Source organism: Myxine glutinosa, chromosome 2 (genome assembly GCF_964187855.1).
Source record: "Myxine glutinosa chromosome 2, kmMyxGlut1.1, whole genome shotgun sequence".
Taxonomy (NCBI): domain Eukaryota; kingdom Metazoa; phylum Chordata; class Myxini; order Myxiniformes; family Myxinidae; genus Myxine; species Myxine glutinosa.
In genome coordinates, this window is record NC_136262.1 from 253,062,732 (window position 1) to 253,079,148 (window position 16,417).

A 16,417-nucleotide genomic window follows, 5' to 3' on the forward strand; every position below is an offset into this window, starting at 1 on the left:
TAGAAAGAGGCTGCACAAATTTGATCGACATGGGAGAGGTGTGCCAGGAGGAAACCGTTGCTGTCCAGAAAGATCATCAGGGCAAGACGAAAGTTTGCCAATGAACACCTCGGCAAAGACCAGCACTTCTGGAACAATGTGCTCTGGACAGATGCGTCAAAGGTAGAGCTATTTGGTCACAGTACCAGAAGACATGTTTGGCGAAAACAAAAGACAGCATTTGACCACAAGAACCTGATACCAACTGTAAAGCATGGTGGTGGAAATATTATGGTTTGGGGCAGCTTTGCTGCATCAGGGCCTGGGCAGCTCACCATCATAGAATCCACTATGAATTCTTCATTGTACCAGAGGGTGCTTGAGGATAATGTGAGGCCATCTGTCGGAAAGTTGAAGCTCAATCGAAGGTGGACCTTGCAACATGACAATGACCCTAAACATACCAGTAAATCCACCAAGGAATGGCTGAAAAGAAAGAAATGGAGGGTTCTGGAATGGCCAAGTCAAAGCCCGGATCTAAATCCCATCGAGATGTTGGGGGGTGATTTGAAACGAGCTGTGCATGCAAGAAACCCCTCAAACATCGCACAGCTGAAAGAATTCTGCATGGAGGAGTGGGCAAAAATTTCTCCCAGTCGATGTCGGAGAGTGGTGGACAGCTATAAGAAATGCCTACGTGAGGTTGTTTCTGCCAAAGGGGGCAATACCACCTATTGGAGCCAAGGGTGTACTTACTTTTTCCACATCCGAAATTTGCATTTATGTTTTTATAAATTATACAATGAACTACAAAATGTAAATGTTTCATGATATTTGTTATATTATATCACCTTTATCTATCAATATTGTTGAAATGAAGATCAAATAGCTGTATGTTGAAATATGTTGAAAAGTCAAAACTTTACATGGGGCGTACTTACCTTTTCACGTGACTGTATATATATATATATATATATATGCTCATGACGCAATAGCACGCTATATATGTATCTATATATATATATTTGTGCAGCGTCTGTCCTGTCCTGTGTTGTGTTGTCCTGTGTTGTCACTGAACTACTTTCTCAAACTTTTGTGAAATCGTACCAAACTTCTGGTATGCACATATCTCTCCCGTCGGTATGTCCTAAGGGTATTTTTTTTTTTTTTATTATATATATTTTTTTTTTGGGGAATTTTTTTTTTTTCAACTTCAATTGTTTCTAAAATGTGATATCACGTATATTACAAATACATTTGTGCAAAATAATTGTTTGAATTATGATTGGTTTAAACCATGACAAAATGGCAACTCGGGTACAGTCATTTATCTATATATCGACACATCTGGCTGTGTTGTCACTTATCGACTCCCTCAAACTTTTCTTTCCGTGGTTGTGAAGTGTTTTTAATAACGTTGTGGTGGTTTTGAATCACGTGGTGGTGAACTTTTTGAATTATGTGGTGGTGAGGTGTTTTTAAATGACGTGGTGGTGAGGTGTTTTGAATTACGTGGTGGTGAGGTATTTATAATTACGTGGTGGTGAGGTGTTTTGAACTATGTGGTGGTGAGGTGTTTTGAATTACTTGGTGGTGAGGTGTTTTTAAATGACGTGGTGGTGTGTTTTTAATTTCGTGGCTGTGAGGTGTTTTTATTACGTGTTTTATGGCTGTGAGGTGTTTTTATTACGTGTTTTATGGCTGTCAGGTGTTTTTAATTTTGTGGTGGTGAGGTGTTTTTATTACGTGTTTTATGGCTGTGGTGTTTTTATTACGTGTTTTATGGCTGTGATGTGTTTCTTTACGTGTTTTATGGCTGTGAGGTGTTTTTAATTTTGTGGTGGTGAGGTGTTTTTATTACGTGTTTTATGGCTGTGGTGTTTTAATTACGTGTTTTATGGCTGTGAGGTGTTTTTATTACGTGTTTTATAGCTGTGGTGTTTTAATTACGTGTTTTATGGCTGTGAGGTGTTTTTAATTTCGTGTTTTATGGCTGTGAGGTGTTTTTATTACGTGTTTTATGGCTGTGGTGTTTTAATTACGTGTTTTATGGCTGTGAGGTGTTTTTATTACGTGTTTTATGGCTGTGGTGTTTTTAATTACGTGTTTTATGGCTGTGAGGTGTTTTTAATTTCGTGGTGGTGAGGTGTTTTTATTTCGTGTTTTATGGCTGAGGTGTTTTTATTACGTGTTTTATGGCTGTGAGGTGTTTTTATTACGTGTTTTATGGCTGTGAGGTGTTTTTATTACGTGCTTGATGGCTGTGAGGTGTTTTCAATTTTGTGGTGGTGAGGTGTTTTTATTATGTGTTTTATGGTGGTGAGGTGTTTTGAATTACTTGGTGGTGAGGTATTTTGAATTACGTGGTGGTGAGGTGTTTTGAATTACGTGGTGGTGCGGTGTTTTGAATTACTTGGTGGTGAGGTGTTTTGAATTACGTGGTGGTGAGGTGTAATCGTCCCAAACTTCCAGTCTGCACCTACCCCTCCCCGATGTATGTGCTGAGGGGTTCTTTCCTTGAAAAAAAAACATTCAACCTAAATCTTCAACCTAAATTGCCTATAAAAATGTAATATCACAAACACAACAAATATATTTGTGCAAAGTAATTGTTTGTATTATGATTGGTGAAAATCATGACAACACAGCAACTCAGGTACAGTCATTAGCCTCAACTAAAATAAGCCCGTTCCTCAGTATATACAGACTTGGCATTTAAAATGGAATATTTTTTTTGTGGGGGTGAACTTACTTTTCAAGATGACTTAGAAGCAAAAGTTCATTGGAATTATGTGGAAATTATTCTAGATTTTGTTAATGTGATCTTTAAAAGAAACAAAAACCACATTTGACATTTCGAAGCAAATAAATTGATCCTTGAAAGTGATGTAAACTGATATCGAACTCAATTCACGGACAGTACTGTGTTAAACTTCTGTACGTTTTCCAGAAGTATCTCCTTATTTTGCACATTAGCCAAAAAAAATTTCAACAAAAACAAAAGCTAAATTATGACTGGGATTACGGACAGTAAAATTACAGTTCAGTACTTCGTGTAACCCCCACGAGCATTCAGGAGAGCACATATACGTCGAGGCATGCTGTTCACGAGATTTGCAAAGGTTTGGACAGGAATCGCTTGCCATGCAGTGACAATAGTCTGCTGCAATTCACGCACAGAGGTCCAAGTTGTCGATTTGGTCCAAGTTGGTCACGCTGGTCCAAGTTGTCGATTTGACGCGTTCATTCTGCCCACAAGTTCTCTATGATTCAATCCGGGGACATGGCAGGCCACTCCATATGCTCTACACCACGGTCAGCAAGAAAGTGTTGGATCATGCGAGCACGATGAGGCCGTGCATTGTCATCTTGGAAGACAAAGTTTCCTCGAAAGGCTGCACGAGCAAATGGAAGCAATGTTTCTTCCAGAATGACCCTGTACTTGAACTGGTTCAGGTTTCCATTCAGAACAACCAGGTCAGTTTTTCCCCCTGCATGAAAAGCAGCCCAAACGGTCACCCCACCACCTCCAGCTTGGACTCTTGGCACTATACAATCTGCGTTGTGGGCTTCATGCACTTGTCTGCGCACTCGGACGCGGCCATCTTGACGATAGACCAGAAATCTAGACTCGTCACTGAAGGTCACGTGATTCCAGTGTCCTGGCTACCATTGACGGTGGTCTCTGGCCCACTGCAATCGGCGCTGGCTGTGTTGGCTGGTCAAGCGTGGCTTTCTCAGGGGACGCCTGGCACGATAGCCTGTTTGAACCAGTCGTTGGTTGACTAGCCTTCTGGATACAGGCACATTTGTCAGTTGCTGCCACTCAGCCCTAAACCGATTAGCTGACTTGGTACGGCCATTGCAGACTAACCGGTGCAGCTGGCGATCATCTCTCCTTGTGGTTCTGCATGGACGTCCTGGCCTCGGTATCGGAGTAGGGACACCCCTCTGAGCATTTCGTTTCAGGATCTTTGACACCTGACCTTGAGTGATGCCATTCTGCCGAGCAATAGCACGCTGTTTCATGCCAGAATTTCGTAAAGCCACCACTCCATGACAAACAGCATTGTCAAGTTGACGGACCATCTCCAGAGGAAGCGGCAATAACTTTTGTAGACGTGCAGCAGTTGTTTTCCACTAATACAGAACGCAACAACCCTTATATACCCGATTGTGAAGCCAATCGTCAAATGTACCTGTCCTTACATTTTGTCACGCCACCTGTGATATAATCCTGTTATTGACTTCTTGCTGCGAAAGACAATCAGTGACATGGTTCTTTCAACAAAGACATCACCGAAGGGTAAAAGAAACTCCCCAGATTGATATACTGAGTTCAGAAAGTAAACCCAAGTCAAGAAAAATAATATATATTCCATATTAAATGCCAAGTCTGTATATAGCCCCACCTCATGACCATATGTGGAGAACTGTGTATAAGTGTATGGGAAAATCAATACTCAAAATGTGCCCTGATGTAATAAATCCTTCCAATTCACAGACAAGAAAGAAATCTTGCTCAGGAAGGTTAAAACACAATTAACAATCGAAGGATATCGAAGAACCCAGTTGAGATTAAGTTTAAGGAGGTGAGGGTGAATTTATGTCACTGACGCAAAAATGAAGATATAAAGGTAATCAACTTCAATATTTGTCACATTGCAACAGGATGGGGTTTCAATTCTTTCCATATGCATTTTTTTTTTTTTTGTATACAGCATCGAGGCTCGTGTAAGAGCTAACATTGATCACAAAAAGACAAACTGACATAAAACATATGATAAAGGGAGCGGGAGACAAGATGGGGAGAGAGAGGGAAGCACATAAACACAACATTTGAGAGCAGGTACATCGGGAGATCTGTGGGAGGGTGTGGGCTTGGGGGGAGGAGGCGTGGGAAGGGTGGGGGGGCGGCGGTGGGAGAAGTATAAAACACAAGGACACTGCAAGGACTTCCAGGAAAGAAGTTGGTATTTCATAAAAGTGGATCTGGGGTGAAATTAGCGGGGGAAGAAAAGATCAAGGTTTTGGATGGGGGAGATAAGAGATGGTGGTGAACAGCTGTTTTACAGACCTGGAGGGAGGAGTGGGATTGAAGAGAGTGAGGGAGTTTGTTCCAGAGGCGGGAGAAAAGAGGAATGAAGGAGTGAAGGTGAGCAGAGAGTCTTGATTTTGGCAGTTTAACCATAAGAGGGTTGCAGGCAGATCTTGTGCGACCTGTAGGAATATTTGGGGGACAGAGCCCAGAGAGAGCTTGGGGTGCAAGGCCGGAGAGGAGTCTGTAGAAGACAGAAAGACCACCAACCTGCCTGTGGTGAGTGAGTGAAAGGCCCTCGGAGTTAGCTTCATCACAGGAGATTCCAATGATTCTGAAAGCTTTGGTTTCAACAGCGTGAAGACGAGCTAGGTGTGAGGCAGGAGCACCAGCCCAGAGGGGAGAGCAGTATTCCATTGAGCTGCGGATGAAAGCCTTGTATGTGGTGAGGAGCTCAGGTGTGCCAAGAAAGGTCTTCACACAACGGAGGATGCCCAGTCGGCGACTGGCTTTGGAGACCAGATTTGAAATGTGGTTTTCCCAGGAAAGATCATGGCAGATAGTGAGACCCAAAAGCTTGAGTGACAGAACTTCTTGGAGAGGATTATTCAGAAAGTGGATTGGAGGGTTGTCCAGTCGGTCTTTTTGGAGCGACATCGTAAGAGTGTCAGATTTGTCAGGATTGAAAGACATGTTCCACTTGTTTGACCAGTCTGTGATTTTGTCCAGGTCTGCAGAGAGTGAGGAGGCTGCAGACTGCCGATCTGAGGGATGAGGAATGGAGTGGCAGAGAGTGGAGTAACCAGCAAAGAGATAGAGAGGATTTTCAAGAGAGTCAGAGAGATCATTGATGAAGACCAGAAAAAGCACAGGGCCCAGAACACTGCCTTGGGGAACTCCAGCTTGATCAGGAAGGGGAGATGAGAGAAACCCATTCAGGGCCAAACGTTGACTACGACTAGAGAGGAAGTCCGCCAGCCATGCGTGGAGATTTCCATGGATACCATCGGAGGAGAGTTTGGTGAGCAGAGCGGGGTGCCAGACCGTATCGAAGGCACGTGATATGTCAAGGGAGACAGCTCTAATTTCCTGTTTGGCATTGAGGACCTCCATCCATTGTTGAGACAGCAGAAGCAGCATGCCCAGAGTAGAGTGACCTGGTCTGAAACCAAATTGATGATCAGAGATCAAGCCATTGGAGAAGAGGAAAGATTTCATATCCGAAGCAATGATGGATTCCATGACTTTGCTGATAATTGGGAGAAGGGGGATTCGTCTGCAGTTGCAAGGATCTGTTTTTGCAACTTTTTGTGTGAAGCGGTGATGTTGGTTGATTTCCAAGCTGATGGCAGATGACCTTGCACAAAAGAGAGGGTGAAGAGAACAGAGAGAGGGAGTGAAAGAGAGGCAGAACAGGATTTTAGGACCCGTGGGCTGATGGTGTCAGTTCCAGTTGCAGAATCAGAGTCGTGGGTTGACAGAAACTTTTCCACCTTGTCAGGAGGAAAGGACACAGAGTCCAGGAGCAGCTGGGTACGACTGGTTAAGGTGGGTACAGAGAGGGATGGGTTTGGGACACAAGATTTGGAGGCAAACACAGAGTTGAGGCATTCAGCTTTTTCACGTGCGGAGTCAGCTGTGCAGCCGTTTGAGGTAAGGGAGGTGATGGAGGGGGAACAAACACCAGAAACAGATTTGACCAGATGCCACCAGGATTTGGAAGTGGGAGACAGATTTGAGAGTTCGGTCTTGAGAATGGTGAGATATTGTTTCCTGGCTCTCCTGAGGGTGGACACACACTTGTTTCGGGCTTTCTGAAAGGAAATGAGATATTTCCTTCTGTTGGATTTCCTTTCCATGAGGCGAAGGCAAGTTGTTTCTGGGCAACAGCCTCATCACAAGATTCCGTGTACCATGGACGGGAGGAAGAGTATGACAACTGAAGACGAGATGGGATAAATCTGTGCATGAGAGAGAGCAATTTACTTTGGAAGAATTCCCAGGATGAGTTGATGTCAGAGGCGGTAGAGATGGGAGACCAGTCCAGATGATTGATGGCTGCTTGAAGACTGTGCCAGTTGGCCTGAGTGAAATGCCAGACTCGTCGACACTGAGGAGGCTCTCTGAGAATGGCCAGAGAGATGTCCACTTTAACAAGCATATGATCAGATGAGCCGATTGGAGCAGAAGAAGAGCAGCAGACATTTGCGGGGAAGTTAGTCATAACCAAGTCTAGAAGAGAAGATGCTCCGTTGACTGAGATCCGGGTCGGGAAATTGACAGATTGTGTGACTGTGTCAGTCCCAGTGAGTCGCAGAAGTCCTTTGCTGAGGAGCCATGGCTGGTGAGAGAGGTACCCACACCCAGCCAACTGGCATGGTGACAATTGAAATCACCACATATGAGGAAGAGAGAGTTGGGATGAGTGGATAGAAGTTGGTCCATATTATCAGACAGCGAGATGTAGATGGAGTCTTCACTGTTTGGTGGACGGTACAACACACATATGAACAAAAGGTGGGAGTGAAGGGGAAGCCGTAGCCAGAGGTATTCCTGGGGGTGAGGTGGAGAGAGGGCAGTGCAGGGCAAGTGAGGAAGAGAGTTTTTGATAAAGATGGCAACCCCACCTCCAGGACGAGGCTCAGGTCTATCATACCAGAAGAGGGAGTAACCCAGGAGAGATATTTAGGAATCAGAGACATAAAGGAGGAAAGTTTCTGTTAAGCAGATCAAGTCTGGTTTGTCAGAAGCAACCTGTATGGAGAGATCAGTCAAGTTTGAGTGAAGGCCCCGGATGTTTGAGGTCCATACCGTTAATGAAGAGGAAGGGGGAGCATCGGATACAGAACAGGGTGGGGGGAGGGGGAGGGAGGGGTAGGGTAAGATGTGGAAGAGGAGGCAGAGGTAAGGAGAGCTCTTGACAGTGTGTCAGAGATTTCAGAATAGCTAAGAAAGGGAAGGAGGGGGTGGACAAAAGGTTTGATGGTGATTGGGTGAGGCACAGTGAGGTGTTATTTGAGGGGGGGGGGGGCAGAGCGAGGCAGAAGGTTGGGGGAGATGGAGGTGAGAGTTGGAAGGGGGAAGAAGCGGGGAGGACGCTTTGAGGAGGAGGGGTGAGAGGGGGGAATTAGAGAAGAAATCAGGGTGGGGAGATTTGAAAGGGAGGGGTGAGGGGGAGTTTATGAGGGGAGGGGTTAGGGGGGAGTTTAGGAGGGAAGGGGCAAGGGGGGGGATTTGAAAGGGATGGGAGATGGGGGAGATTTGGAGGGGAGCGGTGAGGGGGGAGTTTAGGAGGGGATGTGTGAGGGGGAGTCTAGGAGGGGAGGGTGCGGGGGGAGTTTAGGAGGGAAGGGGCAAGGGGGGAGATTTGAAAGGGATGGGTGATGGGGAAGATTTGGAGGGGAGGGGTGAGTTTGGATTTTAGAAAGTGTTGTATGATTAATGGGAAACGAACATTTATTGCAAAATGAGTTTCTTGTGACCTTCGAGTCAAAGATACGTTTGAGGACGCTGGAGGGTGTGGTGGAGTGCCAGTGAGTTTAGGGAATGTCGGAAAGAGGAACTGTAAGAGATGGAACTTTTTTGGGGAATGAATAGATTTGGTGAGCAAGTCGAAAGCAACCTTTTAAAGAAGAAAAACAAAAAGGTGTTATTATATACGACAGAAGACATCACTTCAGGGGAAAGTTTAAACATTTTAAAATTGAACAGTGAAAACTATCTGGGGAAATGGGGGTGAAACACGTGGTCGAACAACGAATAAATGAATCAGAACAAAGTAGGAAATGTTTTTTCTTTTTTTTTTCTTTTTCTTTTTATTTTTAGTTGAGATTTTAAACAAGGAAGTATGGGGTGAAAAGACTGGGAAAAACCGAGAGGACGAAAGTAATTTGACCACAATCGACCACTGAGAGAAAAACAAAGCCTCAAGGTGGGACACAAGGTACTAGGTCGTAAAAAACACGGCACGAAATAACCGACGATTTTTTATACAGGTATGAAAGATTAACACCGCGAATCTTCCTCGGGGCACACTATGAAGGTGCACACACCGAAAGATAAATACAGTTTCGCCAAAAATACAATTGTGAACAATTACTTAACTTCAAAAGCGTGGAGAGCGTGTGCAGCTTCGAAAAACCGTGCCCTCGCCGATGAGATCCCGTGCCGACTTGCTCTACAAACTGTCTGTCGATGGAATCCAAGGCCAACTCCACTCATTCGTTCCTCTTTTAACCACCTGTGGAACCACCACACACATTCTCTTCAGTCTCATTCTTCTCAGCTGTTCACCACCATCTCAAATCGTACCCCATCCAAAACCATGATATTTTGTTCAAGCGTTAAAGCTCCTCCACCCTTCCCAAAATTTTGCTCCTGTATCAATCTTGTGCACCTCTTACGTTCTCCCCTACCAGTCTTCGTTACATGCATCCCTTGTTTGTCCATCTCTGTCTATTTTCTCCTTCTGCCTTGCTGTTGGTATTTGTCCCCTTCTACTTCTGGTTGTCCTTCCTGATATGTGTTGGTCTGATCCGTTTTGTTATAGTTATAGCTCTTTCACGAGCTTTAACTGTCTACAATAAAATAAAAATGCATATCGAAAGAATTGACACCCCATCCTGTCTGCAAGGTGACAAATGTTAGAGTTGATTGCCTTTTCATCTTCGTTTTTTGTGTCCAAGTGACATAAATTTGCCTTCCCCTCCTGAAACCCAATCTCAACTGGGTTCTTGGATGTCCTTTGATTAGTAATTGTTTGTTTTTCCCCTCCCGAGCAAGATTTATTTATTGTCTGTGAATTCGATGGATTTATTACATCAGGGCACATTTTGAGTCCATATAGTGACTTCAGAAAGTATTATCATGTTCACCGCTGGGGATTAAGGTCCCCAAGGTGACGAATGGCCGATCGAGCTTTACACTCCCAGGCATTTGTTCAAATATGCCGGTGTTATTTATACACGTGAGGGTGGAGTGGAGGGCAGCGAGGCTCTTACCTGCACGGTCGGACGCGAAGTGGGTTTTCCGAACTACCAACAAATAAACGAGACAGGACAAGGAATTGAAATTCAAGAATTAACGGGTTTAATAAAAGTAATTTCAGAATACAAACTGAACGGTACACTAAATTCCTCACGGAGGGACCCTCCGCACGGACTCGTATACGACACAAGGGGAAAACGAAAGTGTAAAATAAATGTGTGTGTCGTGCGTTTGCCTGCACTCTGCCTGGCGTCTGTGACCATCTGGGATCGTCAAAGGTCCCGCGTCCCTGCGTGAGAAAACACACGCCTTGGCGGGCCTTTGCTCCTTCCTTGCCACCCACTCCACAAAGCACCGAGGTGAGACAAGAGAAGGATGCGTCTGCCAAGAGTGTGCACGAACTGTGACTGCCCGCGATGCCAGCCACAAACCCAGAAAGTCAGAGTGCACTATGCGTCTGTTCATAATGACAACCCAGCGCCAAGAGAAAGAGCACGAACTGTGACTGCTTGCGACCACATCCACGAAGCAAGAGAGAGAAAATGGTGGTCCTCAGCCTTTTTGTCCCTGGTCCTCGAACGTCATGTGATGACGTCCGTGCGCACTCCAATCAAATAGTCCCATCGCATCAGTCCATCGCCTCGACCAATCATTCTTCGGAGCGTGGCCTCACGGCCTCTTGCCGGCCCTTGTGAAGACTCGGCTGGTGGTGTCAGTGGTAGTCCCAAATGTCTGAATCCGGTGGCTTTTATTTCGTGTGATTTAATTTAGGTGCGGAGTGCATGGCTGGTGTTGCATATGTGATACGGAACAAAGGAAAAACCACAGGTAATTTACACACAGGAAATTAATTGCCCTTATACCCTACCTAATTAATATAGCCCCACCCCTCGCCATGGAGACAAATATACAACCTTGCGCGACATCCGGCCTAACGGATTCCCTACTTAGTTACATGGAGGTTCTTCTTCTTCGTCGTGACATTCTGAGCACACCACCTAATGCAATCCTACCTGGCCCTATGGTATTTCATTGCCTACCCCCCATAAACGCAACAGTATTCACACCCATTAACTTTCTCACATTTTGTTGTGATGCAGCCTGAATTTAAAATGGAATACATTGAGATTTTTTGTCTGATTTACTCATAATACCCATAATGTCAAAGATCAATTTTTTCGTATTGGTGAAGTATCGAGTATCGGTGAACAGCAATCTTCAAGTCTTTCCACAGATTTTCAATGGGATTCAAGTCTGGGCTTTGGCTGGGCCACTCAAGGACTTTCACGTTCTTGTTCTAAATCTATTCCAGTGTTGCTTTAGCTGTGTGCTTGGGGTCATTGTCCTGTTGGAACGTAAATCTTTGTCACATTCTAACGTCTTTTGCACTCTGAAGCAGTTTCTCTTCAAGATTTGACTGTATTTGGCTCCATTCATTGTTCCCTCTATCCTTACAAGTCTCCCATTTCCTGGCGCTGAAAAGCATCCCCAGAGCATGATGCTGCCACGACCATGCTTCACAGGAGGGATGGCGTTAGACGTGTGAGGAGATGTGTTCGGTTTCTGCCAGACATAGCGCTTTGCATTCAGGCCAGAGTTAAATTTTTGTCTGATCAGACCACACAATCTTTTTCCTAATGCTCTCAGTCTTTCATGAGCATATTTTCAAACTCCAGCATGCTGTCATGTACCGTTTTCTCAGGAGTGGCATCCGTCTGGCTACACTCCCATAAAGCCTAAATTTGTGAAGTGATGCAGAGACTGTTGTCCTTCCTGCAGGTTCTCCCATCTCAGCCAAGGAACTCTATAGTTCTGTCAGTGTTCATTTGGTTCTTGTTCACCTCCCTGACCAAGGTCCTTCTTGGCCAGTTGCTCAGCTCAGTTTGGTCGGATGGCCAGCTCTAGGAAGAGTCTGGGTAATTCCATATTCTTTCCATTTCCTAATGATAGAGCTCACTGTGCTGTTGGGAACTTTCAACACTAGAAATTGTTTTATACCTGATTTACGCCTCCTCACAATTCTATCTCGGAGTTCTATGAACAGTTCCTTGGACTTCATCATGGAGTTTCTGCTCTGACATGCACTGTCACCTGTGGGACCTTATATAGAAAGGTGTGTTTCTTTCTAAAGCATGTCCAATCAATTGAATTTTATACAGGTGGACTCCAATCAAGTTGTAGAGACATCTCAAAGATGATCAAAAGAAATTGGATGCACCTGAGCTCAATTTTGGAGTGTCATAGCAAAGGTGTTGAATACACATTTACTCGAGACATTTCAGCTTTTCATTTTAACTTCATTTGTAAACATTAAAAAAAAGAAAATCCAATTTGACATTATGGGGTATTTATTGTGTGTAGATCAATGCCAAAAATATTAAATTTTATCCATTTAAAATTCAGGCTGCAACACAACAAAATGTGAAAAAGGTGAAGGGGTGTGAATACTTTCTGAAAGCACTGCAGATGGACAGGATTTCCTCTTTCTGCATTTTTTTTCTAGTTTGCCGGAAAATATGCTTGTATATTCCAGGTGTTGGCAGGAAGGCCTATTGGTAGACACATACACCTCGTAGCCATCTCATCTGGGTTTTAATGCAAACCCAGCTATAAACTGTCATCCTGGTGTTTCACAGGCAGTGTGATTCATCAATGTGCGTGCCATCCCTCGGATAGATATTAGACTGGGTGTCCCACCTGCCGGCATTAGTTGTTGGAAGTTAAAGATCCCACGGTATCTTTGCGAAGAGTAGGTGATCTGTCACCAGTACCCTGACCAATTATAAATTCCTGCCGTAACATTGGTTAATGTTGTCATTTGTATATGTTATTTCCAACAACCATTTTTACACCTCCCCTAGCCAACCGTACAAGAACGTGGGGAATAATGGTGGCCATTAAAATACGAACTTGTACGGTTTTGGCATGACTTCCACATGGCAATGTAAGATGTGAAAAGATGGAAAATGTGATGCAAAAGAAATACAGTACTTGCATACATATTGCAATGTTGGAAATCGATATATGGAAATGCAAACGACAGTGATCCTTCTTCTTCCAAACTTCCCCTTGGAGCTATGTAAATACACCTGCTCCTTTACAGGAGGTTGATCCTGAATGATGTGTTTCTCCACAGAAACGGGTAGTTTCTGTGGTATTGTCATGGAATACTGCAGTAAGGGCTCTCTGTCTTCACTACTGCAATCAAACGAGGAACTGAGCTGGAAACTGAGAGTTCACATGGCACAGGAGGGTGCCAGTGCTCTCTTTCGGTAAACAACCTTCTTATGCTATTTCAAATAGCAATTATTTATTTGTTTGGATGACTTGTATGGTGACCGTTTATTTATATTGTTTCAAATTCGTTGTTAAAAGCAGAAGATTGTGCTCAAAATTTAACTTTGATAATTACCCTCACCAGAGGAGAGGGTATTGCATTTGAGTCCGTTTCTGTCTGTTTGTCCGCACAGAATAAATATAATTTTCTCTGCAACCATTGGTCTGATTGGGAGGAATTTTTCACCATAAGTGCACCTCCTCCTGTGGAAAATTTTAATAATTATGACATCATAGGTCACGGGGTGCAGGCGCCATCTTGGAAAAACCGTAAAACTTTGCACCTCTCTATCTCCGAAAGTACAGCACAGACAAAAATGAGACGTGGCTCATTGTAAAGAACTCTCAATGGGGAATCACAGATGTTACTGATGATGTCATAGGTGCCTCCATTATGACGTCATAATTAGACAAGTACAAAACTTCATCCGATCAGATGAAATTTCTTGACTGTCATCGAGGGATAAATTGGAGGAGAAAAAAAACGATGCTATTGTCAGTCATGTGGTTCGGCCGCCATATTTGTTTCACCACAGAAGCCTTAAAACCACTAAAAAAACATGTCCTGGTGAGGGTCTACAATCTCTGATTGCTCTTTCTTGTTCTCATTTGAATCTGTCAATTCCAACAACCATTTTCAAATCCTTTTTATTTCACACAGATGTCAGTCTAATGATTCAATTGCATCTTGTGTTTGTCATGGGAATGCAATTGTGGGAGCAATTTCTATAAATTACAAGAGTTAAATCCTGTTTTTTTGATGGTGAAAAGAAAAAGTGTGTGTGTTTTGTGTGTGTTCGAACAGGCTCCACGGTTGGTCAAGTCCTTTTGTGCACAAACATGTGCGTTCTGAAAGCTTTCTTGTGAATGAGAACAACAGTCTAAAGGTACAAATTCAGTTAGGAGTATAATATGAAGTGATTTTAAGCAAATGTTGGGTAGACAGGATGAGAAGTTGGCCAGATGGATATTTTGGGATACTGTGTGTGTTAAGGTCTTTGCTTTCGTTTTGAGCCTCGGTCCATCTTTTATGATCCATTGCCATGCTTTATTTCAAATTGATGAATGTATGCGTTTCCGTGCTTTGTTTGTTTTTGACGCAAAATCGGGTATCTCCGGGGAATAAAACCACAGAAGATGAGGGAATTTCAACTTGCACAAAACGATAGGAGGGAGTAAGCCGACAGTCAATGACATTTAAACGTGGCCTCTAATAATTTGTGGCGTGTGACAGGATCTGAATTGGAAAATACAAGTTCATCAATGGATTTGTTGGATATGAGATGATGGAAAACTGCAACCTTGAAGGAATGGAGTAAGAACATCATCAAACAGATTCAGGGAGGCAATTTCGCAGCTGGGAAAAGACAGAATAACCAAGAAATGCAGTTGAGCCAGAAACCTGTACTTCACAAGGTTGACAAGGACGGTGTTGCTGGATCAATGTGTTCACCCTTGTGGAACTGGGTAGAGTTTCATGGTTGAATGGGCAGGGGGTTGCAAGACTGGAGAAAACAGTGTAGAAGATCAATAGGCTTTGAACCAGTCTGTGGTGAGAAAGCAGAATAGAATTGTGAAAGCAGAAATCCAGCTATAAACTGCCATCCTGGTGTTTCACAGGCAGGGTGATTCATCAATGTGTGTGCCGTCCCTCGGATGGAAGTTACACTCGGTGTCACATCTGCCAGCATTAATTGGTTGACGTTAAAGATCACATGGTGTCCTTCGCGAAGAGTTGGCGATCTCTAGCTGGCACCCTGAACAATTTTCAAATTTCTGCCCTGTCTTCCGAAGTCAGAGCAGTGACCCGATCAGGATTGCAACTGCATTCGCAGTACCACCGCTCTGCATAGGGCTTTGGTACATGATGATGATGATGATGAGCGAATAGATAGCCAATCTATAATAATAAAAGGCAGTGTCCGTCCGTCAGTCTGTCTCCTCCATAACTCCAAAACCATGAAACCTAGCGGCCCCAAACTTTGCATGCATACACCTGGACCTCCAATAGATTGCAAGGATGAAAACTGGGTGTTTGGGGGTTTTTTTTTTTTTTTTTTGTATATGAGATCGAGGCTTGTGTAAGACCTAACATTAATGACAAAAGAAAACGGACATGTAAGACATATAATAAAGGGAGCAGGAGACATGTGGAGAGAGGGGGAAGTACACAAGTAAAACATTTGAGAGCAGGGACAACGGGAGATCTGTGGGAGGGAGAGGGCTTGGGGGGAGGAGGCGTGGGAAGGGCGGTGGGGGGTGGGAGAGGCAAAAAACAAACACATGGACACTACTAGGACTTCCAGGAAAGAAGTCAGTATTTCAGAAAAGTGGATCTGGGGTGAATTAACGGGGTTGAAAAGATCAAGGTTTTGGATGGGGGAAGATTAGAGATGGTGGTGAACAGCTGTTTTAAAGACCTGGAAGGAGGAGTGGGATTGAAGAGAGTAAGGGAGTTTGTTCCAGAGGCGGGAGAAAAGAGGAATGAAAGAGTGAAGGTGAGCAAAGAGTCTTTATTTTGGCAGTTTCACCAGAAGAGGGTTGCTGGCAGATATTGTGCGATCTGCAGGAGTATTTGGTGGACAGAGCACAGACAGAGCTGTTAGGGCTAGGCCAGAGAGGAGTCGGTGGAAGCCAGAAAGACCACCAAGCTGCCTGCGGTGAGCGAGTGAAAGCCCCTCAGAGTTGACTTCATCGCGGGAGATTCCAATGATTCTGAAAGCTTTGGTTTCAACAGCGTAAAGCCGAGCTAGGTGTGAGGCAGGAACACCAGCCCAGAGGGGAGCGCAGTATTCCATCGAGCTGCGGATGAACGCCTTGTTTGTGGTGAGGAGCTCAGGTGTGCCAAGGAAGGGCTTTGCACGACGGAGGATGCTCAGTCCGCGACTGGCTTTGGAGGCCAGCTTGGAAATGTGGTTTTCCCAGGAAAGATCATGGCAGATTGTGAGACCCAAGAGCTTGAGTGACTGAACTTCTTGGAGTGAATTGTTGAGAAAGTGGATGGGAGGGTTGTCCAGACGGTCTTTTCGGAGAGACATGATGAGAGTGTGAGATTTGTTAGGATTGAAAGACATGTTC

The 16,417-nt window shown here is 44.3% G+C and overlaps 1 protein-coding gene across 2 annotated transcripts in view; it reads left to right on the forward strand.

Annotated features, from left to right (window-relative positions):
• LOC137420662 (mixed lineage kinase domain-like protein) overlaps positions 1-16,417 on the forward strand; it is a 64,704-nt gene that overhangs the window by 19,660 nt on the left and 28,627 nt on the right. For both annotated transcript variants that reach the window (XM_078772431.1, XM_078772432.1), the window contains 2 exons: positions 13,140-13,275; positions 14,145-14,226. In XM_078772431.1, the coding sequence (XP_078628557.1) occupies positions 13,140-13,275; positions 14,145-14,226 (218 nt within the window). The remainder of the gene's footprint in view (positions 1-13,139; positions 13,276-14,144; positions 14,227-16,417) is intronic.